The following is an 8,418-nucleotide window of genomic DNA, read 5'->3' on the forward strand; positions in this document are numbered from 1 at the left end:
AGTGTGTTGAAGCAGGGTTGGAATTAAACTATGCAGAGCTGCGGCCCTTCAGGAACTGGATTTGACACCTTAGACTACATTTTCTGTCATGTATGTTCTGTTAAGGGTTAATTTAACAATTAAATCGATTATTTAGAATATTACAACGATAGGATTCTGCTGTGGATGTCATCTTGTGGTCAGATGCAGAAATTCATTCATTGCATGATGGGTATTCTCGAGCTGTTGAATGTACAGCCGTTGTACATTTGTTAATGCGGTGCACCATGGCATTGATCGAGTGCACATCAGAACGTCCACTAACATTTCAGACACTATGGATGCCCCCACAAATAGTCCACTCTTAGGGTAGGGATACAGCCTCAACCATGACATGTACAACATGAACAATACCATGACATCATCATCTTCACAAAATCAAATAATCACTTTTTTCAAAACCTCTATTTCTGAAAACATTTTACAGGAACCACTAACATGTAAAATGTCAAAGCTCATTCCTTCATTTTCATTCAGCTTTGTCTCTATTTCAGAGGTCGCCACAGCAAAATAAACTGCCAACCAGCATATGTTTTACGCAACGGATGCCCTTCCAGCTGCAACCCAGTACTGGGAAACACCCATAAACACTCATTCGCACTCATACACTATGGCCAATTTAGCTTATTCAATTCACCTATAGCGCATGTCTTTGGATTGTGGGGGAAACCAGAGCACCCTGAGGAAACCCATGCCAACATGGGGAGAACATGTAAACTCCACACAGAAATGTCAACTGACCCAGCCAGGCCTCACACCAGCAACCTTCTAGCTGTGAGACGACAATGCTAACCACTGAGCCACCATGCCACCTCCTTCATTTCTTATAATATGAGAATCTTTAACATTGTTTTAATAAATAACCAAGGGACTTCATCAAAAATGTTATTTTAGCAAAGATTATAAAGAAACATTGCAACTTACTTCTATACAACATATATATAAAGCATAAGTATTTTTTTGTTTCTGTTGTCAAGAGCCCAAATATTCTAAAATTTATGTAAAACACTCCCAAAAGCTCTGTTTCTGTTATCCTTCCCTCATTTTGTCCACACCTGTGTGAAACTCATAATCCCTTAAGCTGATAATGGTGAAAATATGTAGGAACAGTAAAGAGGCCATTTCTTTAAATTATTTACAATTATATACAGGCATGGGCAACATAGGTAGGTAGTGCTGTCGCCTCACAGCAAAAAGGTCACTGGTTTGAGCCTCAGCTGGGTCAGTTGGCGTTTCTGCATGTTCTCCCTGCATTCGCATGGGTTTCCTCCGGGTGCTCCGGCTTCCCCCACAGTCCAAAGACATGCGGTACAGGTGAATTGGGTAAGCTAAATTGTCCGTAGTGTATGTGTGTGTGAATAGGTGTATGAGTGTTTCCCAGTGATGGGTTGCAGCTGGAAGGGCATCCGCTGCATAAAACAAATGCTGGGTAAGTTGGTGGTTCATTCCACTGTGGCGACCCCAGATTAATAAAGGGACTAAGCTGAAAAGAAAATGAATGAATGAATGAATGAATGAATGAATACAGGCTCGATGTGCCATTTTCGATATGGTGGCTTAGTGGTTAGCACTGTTGCCTCACAGCAAGAAGGTCGCTGGTTCAGGTCCCGGCTGGGCCAGTTGACATTTCTGTGTGGAGCTTTCTCCCCGTGTTCGCATGGGTTTCCTCCAGGTGTTCTGGTTTCCCTACAGTGCAAAGTCATGCGGTACAGGTTAATTGAATACACCAAGTTGGCCGTAGTGAATGTGTGTGCACGCGGGAGTGTATGAGTGTTTCCAAGTACTGGGTTGCAGCTGGAAGGGCATTCACTGTATTAAATATATGCTGGATAAGTTGGTGGTTCATTCCACTGCGGTGACCCCTGATGAAAAAGGGTCTAAGCTGAAGGAAAATGAATGAATGATGTCCACTCTAAATGTGCTCTGCATAAAGTGTTTAACATCACCAAACTGTCGATTTTAAGAGGTCCAGAACAACCACTCAATCAGAGTGCAGCTTTCTGGTTATTAGCAGCTTTAATTTTCTTTTGTTTGGTACAAATCTGTTTTTAACGATAAGTGCTGTTTTCAATCTGATAATTGAAGATGCCGGTGGTGGGTGGGAGGAGAGCAGCGTTTTTCACAGTCGAAAAACACTCAAAATGAAACCGAAAAAACGGTTTCCATCAAGAAGACAAGAGAGGGCAATTCACACATCTGGAGGAGATCATCTCTCAGTCTCCTGCTGCTGGTGCTGTTGGTGGTCAGTCTGAGCAGCGCGGACATGTAGAGACAACAGCAGTCAGAATGATTGTCTTCGTCTTGCTGATGTTCGGGGGAGATGCTTTTCTTCAGTGGATTTGGGATTTGGTGTGTGAGGAGGGTCGTGCGCTCCTCATGTCTCCTCACTGGAGTGTGTGTGCGGCTTTCAGCGCTCACCTCATCTTCTCGGTGCCCTTCTTACTTCTGGATGTGTTCAGTCCACACGTGGGATGGATTCATAAGTACAGGATTCGCCGCCAACTCGTTGGCTTGAATGAGTGGTTTCGATGTGCTTCTCGAATCTTATGGAAATACGTGGTTGGCGTTTTGCCGTTGACTGCGTTGTTTGTGTCGTTACGGCGGACGCATCTCCCGGAGAAAGCACCGTCTGTGTTTCATGCCTTCAGAGAATGCTTCTCCTGTATGCTCGTGTTTGATACGCTCTTCTTCATGTTTCATTACACCATCCACAAGTAAGCATCGCACATCTTTCCCATGCCAGTATGCAGAGCTGATTCATAAATCGTCTAATAATAAAAATAGCCTAGTTGTTTTGGTACCTACACTTAAAAAAAGTTCTTTATTGGCATTTGGTTGTTCCATGAACTAGCCTACCTTTATGGATCATTTTAATTTGACAAAATGTTATTTACATTATCAAAATATTCTAAACAAAAAGTAGTTATTTTCAGAATTTTTTTTTTTACTATAAGATTATTTGAGGAACCAACAAAAAGTTCTTCAATAAATGCATCGTTGGAAAACAATTGGAACAGCGACGTCCTCAGGAATACCAGAGCAGTAACGTACCGAAGGCACATTTGCATTTTTTATTTTTCAAACACATTAATGAGCTTTGGTCTAGTAAAATTAGCATTAAAACAACATGGTTTACATAAGCATTTAATATTAATTATTATTATTTATTATTATTATTATTATTAGTAGTAGTAGTAGTAGTAAAACGTTAAAGCAATGCATTACTAAAGTAAAAAACTTCTATACTGCTACTACAACTATTATTACAAGTAACATTCTTTACCGTGGTACGTTGTATTGTATTTTAAACTAAGAATAAGTATCTGCTCAGTGGGATTTTTAAAAATATCAGTGGACTGAACTCCTCTTTCTGTCTCAGGAACTCAACAGTCTTTTAACTCTTTTATTCATTCATTTTTACATATTTTAGGCTTTTCTAATAACTATATCCCGTGTGCAACATGTTCTTCCCACTGGTGTGTAAAGTTTATGAATTTAAAATACGTGGTTTGGGCGCAGTTAATCGACTTAATGCTTTTACAATTAGCTTTTAATGCGTTCTTAGCTGAGTGGACTTAATTGGAACAACAGGGGTCAGCAGTGCTCTTCCCTAAAAGCCCTGTGGTCGTATTAAGATTAAATACAATTACAGAGGGAGCTTTATTAATAAAAAAATTTAAAAGTATATTAGAAAAATGACAGCAATAAAAATTCATGTTTTTGTGTGGCATAGTAAAACATAAACAAATAATAAGACAATTAAGCGCTTCTCTCTCACACACACTCTCTCTCTCGGTCACTCGCTCCCTCCCTTTCTGTTTTTATCTTTGTATGTATATATATAGTTATTTGAAATATTTTTTAAATAAAATTGTTAATTAATTAGAAGGAAATGCACATTTTGTGAAATTGACATGATATTTAATGGTACTTTTCCTTCTCTCTTTTCAATTTCAATCTTATCTTGATATAGCTCGGGGATGATAGGATCTGATTAAAACACATTACACTCCAGGAGGTTTTTAAACCCCTTGTTCCCTAATTCCCTTTTTAATGGTTTTCAATGTGAATCAAATTAGACTCAAGTATCACTGGCGGGTTTAGTTTCTTACGGCAATAGGACGATTAACATAGGATTAAAAGGAATCCCATTAACCAGACAAAACAGAGACATGGATAAACCAGACAAAAATATGACACAATAATTACATTTAGGGGTCAAAAAATGGAAAATAAAACTGGTTTTCAACATTCTTCAAAATATCTTATGTTTGTACACAATGATTTGGGGGACATGATGACCACATGTTCATTTTGACTGAACTACTCACTTCAGTATTCATATTATAGAGCATTTAGATAACATTCAATTTTAGTGTGCCCTTTATTGGACAACATATTTAATCCATTTTCCCAGTGGAACTGTGTGTGTGATGTATTTTTAATCTGTCAACAAATGACCATCTCAGAGTGAGCATATAACATAATACAAGCTGTTAACTATCTCACTATCTCCAGTAAGTGATTGCTTTGCCTTTACATTATAGGACACTATGGGATATGACGTAAAAAGTTAATGTTTAAGATGTGCACAGCTGCACGCTTCACATAGAAATAACACTCTCATATTGCACATTTTTTCATAATCTTTTGATGTCATTTTGAAGTATTTCTAAATTTGTCTTCACACAAGAACATTTTCAGACCTTCATTTATTCATTTATTTATATCAAAACTCTCACTCACACATATGCATTGGTAAAAAAGCTTTCATTCATCCAGTTAAAAACATTTAGGGTAATGGTTCACATCTAAATTTGATCACTTGAGCCAATGAAAAATAAATAATTTGACTTAAAATTTGACTTAAAACAATATTTTCTATCTCCTTGAGAACAGTTTTATATAACCTGGTACAAAGCTTATTGTCTTGTTGAAGAAAGTAAATTAATTTTAAATTCTCTTTTTGTTCTAAACAAGAAGATATAGCTTTAGTCAAAACAAAGATTCCCAATAAATGTTCATTCTTTCAATTAAAAAAAAATAGGGTAATGGTTTCACATCTAAATTTGATCACTTGAGCCAATGAAAAACACATCATTTGCCTTAAACACTATTTTTTAAGTTCATGAAAGTACAAAGCATATTGAGCTTCTGTTTAATATGCATGCACTGGCCTGTCAATAACCTTAAAATTCCACATTGGTCAAAACAAATATTTCTTAGTTGAGCTCTTAAGCAAAGACATTTATATTTAACTATGTTTTGAACTTAAAATGTATGACTTGAAAAATAAAACAAATAAAATAAAACTGAAATGAAACACTTACTGCTTAAAAGTTTTTATTCAGTGTGTTGTGTGCATATTATATTATATTATATTATATTATATTATATTATATTATATTATATTATATTATATTATATTATATTATATTATATTATATTATATTATATTATATTATATTATATTATGCAGTTATAATATATTATATACTGTACAGTTAAAAGTTTTAGCCCTCCTGTGAAGTTTTTATTATTATTTAAATATTTCCCAAGTGATGTTTTACAGCTTAAACACATAAGGAGGCAGTACTAACCTCCTTAAAAAATATAAACATGGCAAAGACAAAAAAAAATTATAAATTAGATATAAATTTCAGATACAATTATACATAAGAAGTATTTTTATTAACTTTTTTCAAGAAAACATGTTTTCAGTTAATGATATAAAATCAGGGTTGCTACACTGAATATTGCTTTCAGTGAAAACATCTAAAATTATGCCACCATCAGTAGTTTACATCAGATTTTACTCAGACATAATATTTAAATTCATAAATCCAGTGAAGCTGAACTTTTTCATATATATATATATATTTTCCCCCCAGAATTCCCTGGCTTTACCACAACATCCACAGCGCTCACCATATGAACAGGGACACGTTTGCTCTGGCAGCTCAGGACTCCAGTATTGGTGAACTTCTGTCTCTACAAGCTCTTGCATTTCTCAGTGCGATGCTAGTGGGCTGCCACCCCCTCAGCGAAACCCTCTTCCATATCCTGAACACCTGGATGGCAGTGGAGGATCACTGCGGATACGACTTCCCCTGGGCACTGCATCGGCTGCTGCCGTGTTTCAGTGGAGCACCGCACCATTTAGCCCACCATCAGCACTTTAGAGGGAACTTCGCCCCTTATTTCAGACATTGGGATTACATCTTTGGCACCTCAATGCCCACAGCAGTTGAAAAAAGAGACCTGTGATAAGGTGAATCCAGACTACATGGGTCATTTTGAGACTGAGATTGTGAAGAATGTCTTCTTTTCACTGTTATGACAGTTTTTTTTTTTAAAGATTAGGCCATTTTTTGGAGTTTTTTTTTTAAATACTCATGTGTTTTTAGCTGTATAGCATGTACATAACATACTTTGAGCACTTGTTTTACAAACAATTTTACTTAATCCATGTATTTTTGTTCAACATTGGATTCACATTGACTTCAATGCAAGTTCAGAGGTTTTCAGCAGTGGGTCTTAAGAGAGTGCTAGGGGGTCTTGTTGAAATATATGAAGAAAAAGCATTAAAGAATCATAAAAATAAATAAATAAATAAATATTTTTATTTATCTCTCAATGGAAAGAATTATGGAAGGAAATTAAATTTAAAAAATCTTGTTTTGAATAAAATAATAAATAAACTATAGTGAGTGAAAACATTTTTAAAATGTAAAAACTATAGAAACTACATTTTTAGCCTCATTAAAACATAAATTTTTACACTACAAATGGGATCTTTATACAAGAAGTGTTTCGATTTTAGAATGGGATCACACAATCATGATACTATTTGGGGGTCTGTGGAATTTAAAAGGCTAAAAACCCCTGATGTAAATCACAAAAAAATTAGACTAGAACAGTAAATCTTTTACAGTATTAACACCTCTGGCCCACTTACAAATATTTTATAAACATTCAAATTACAAATGTTTAAAATGCTTTCTATTTTTAAAGCAATATATCATTTTAAACTGTAAAGTTGTGCCTTGTGATGTTGCTTTCAACCATAAAATCAGTAGGTCAAATTGACCCGTGAATCTGAAAAAATGGCAAAACTGTATTTGGTACGTTCCATTTTGCAGGACATCCATGCCAAATTTTATATTCATTATCAAATGATTTATAGACGTCTCAAATTATTATAGTAATTAACCTAAAGTATTATAAACAACTCAAAAATCAAATGGACTAAACTGACACGGAACATAAGAGAGGAATAAATTTCCCTAAGCTGGTAAATTGTACTTTCCCAGTGTTGGGTTGCAACTGGAAGGGCATCCGCTGCGTAAAACATTTGCTGGATAAGTTGGCAGTTCATTCCGCTGTGGTGACCCCAGATTAATAAAGGGACTAAGCCGAAAAGAAAATGAATGAAGGAATGAATGGTAAATTGTACTTTTACATTCTGTTTTTAAAAGGTAATTATGGAAAGTAAAACAATGTTCTGCTTTACTTGAGTGCATTATAGTGTATTTCCAATGGAAACTTTTTACATCTTTGTTGAACAGACCTAACAAAAACATAAAAATGTTGACATTTTACAATATTATGTTAGGATAATTCAAATATACTGTATATTCATATATACAAATCACTGCAAACATCTGAGTTGGGGAAGCTTATGTTATTTTCTTTGCTTCCTAAAGCTGCATTTTAATACCTGATAAAAAAAAACACGATCATTCGTATTATTGTGAAATATGAGCTTTTTGTCCTGAAAATGTTTCTTATAATGGAAAACTCAAAATAAAAAGTGTCACATGATTCTTCAGAAACCATTATAGTGTGGTTATTTTCTGCTCAAGAAATATTTTTGTATTATTAAAATGATCAATGGCTAATACCTTTTGGATATCTATTGAAGATTGCTGAATAGAAGCTTCAAAACATTGAAGCGCATTGAAATGCTTATCAGAAACCCCACGAGACTTTTAAGACTTTTATAATAAGAAATTTCAATGAAATTACCATTTCATTCCCTATAAAGGGTTAAAAAATTCTCTTGTATAATCCAGATATTTTAATTTTTTTGAAAAATGAATTCCACTCTTACCAAAAATATATGCTTAAACATATCATTACACATTTGCATAATTATAATTATCCTTTTATGTAAACTATATAATTAATGTTTGCACTTATATAATAATTATACATAAAATGTCCTGTGGTCCCATAATGACGATCAAAATAACACAACTCTGCCAGTGTGGCCAGCTTGAAGCCCAATCCAATTCTATTTCTGCCCTAACATGGGAAACATGCCAATATCACAGGCACAGCCTAATCAGTTTGTCAAGCCCTCATCAAGCGAACATG

The 8,418-nt window shown here is 34.9% G+C and overlaps 1 protein-coding gene across 1 annotated transcript; it reads left to right on the forward strand.

Moving 5' to 3' along the window:
* Positions 1-2,211: 2,211 nt before the first annotated feature.
* On the forward strand, positions 2,212-6,704 carry ch25hl3 (cholesterol 25-hydroxylase like 3). Its single transcript, XM_056456961.1, has 2 exons — positions 2,212-2,753; positions 5,931-6,704. Exons 1-2 carry the CDS (start codon positions 2,326-2,328, stop codon positions 6,304-6,306), a joined length of 804 nt encoding a protein of 267 aa, XP_056312936.1. The 5' UTR covers positions 2,212-2,325; the 3' UTR covers positions 6,307-6,704.
* Positions 6,705-8,418: the final 1,714 nt, after the last annotated feature.

The sequence above is a fragment of the Danio aesculapii genome, chromosome 5, assembly GCF_903798145.1.
Source record: "Danio aesculapii chromosome 5, fDanAes4.1, whole genome shotgun sequence".
Lineage (NCBI taxonomy): Eukaryota > Metazoa > Chordata > Actinopteri > Cypriniformes > Danionidae > Danio > Danio aesculapii.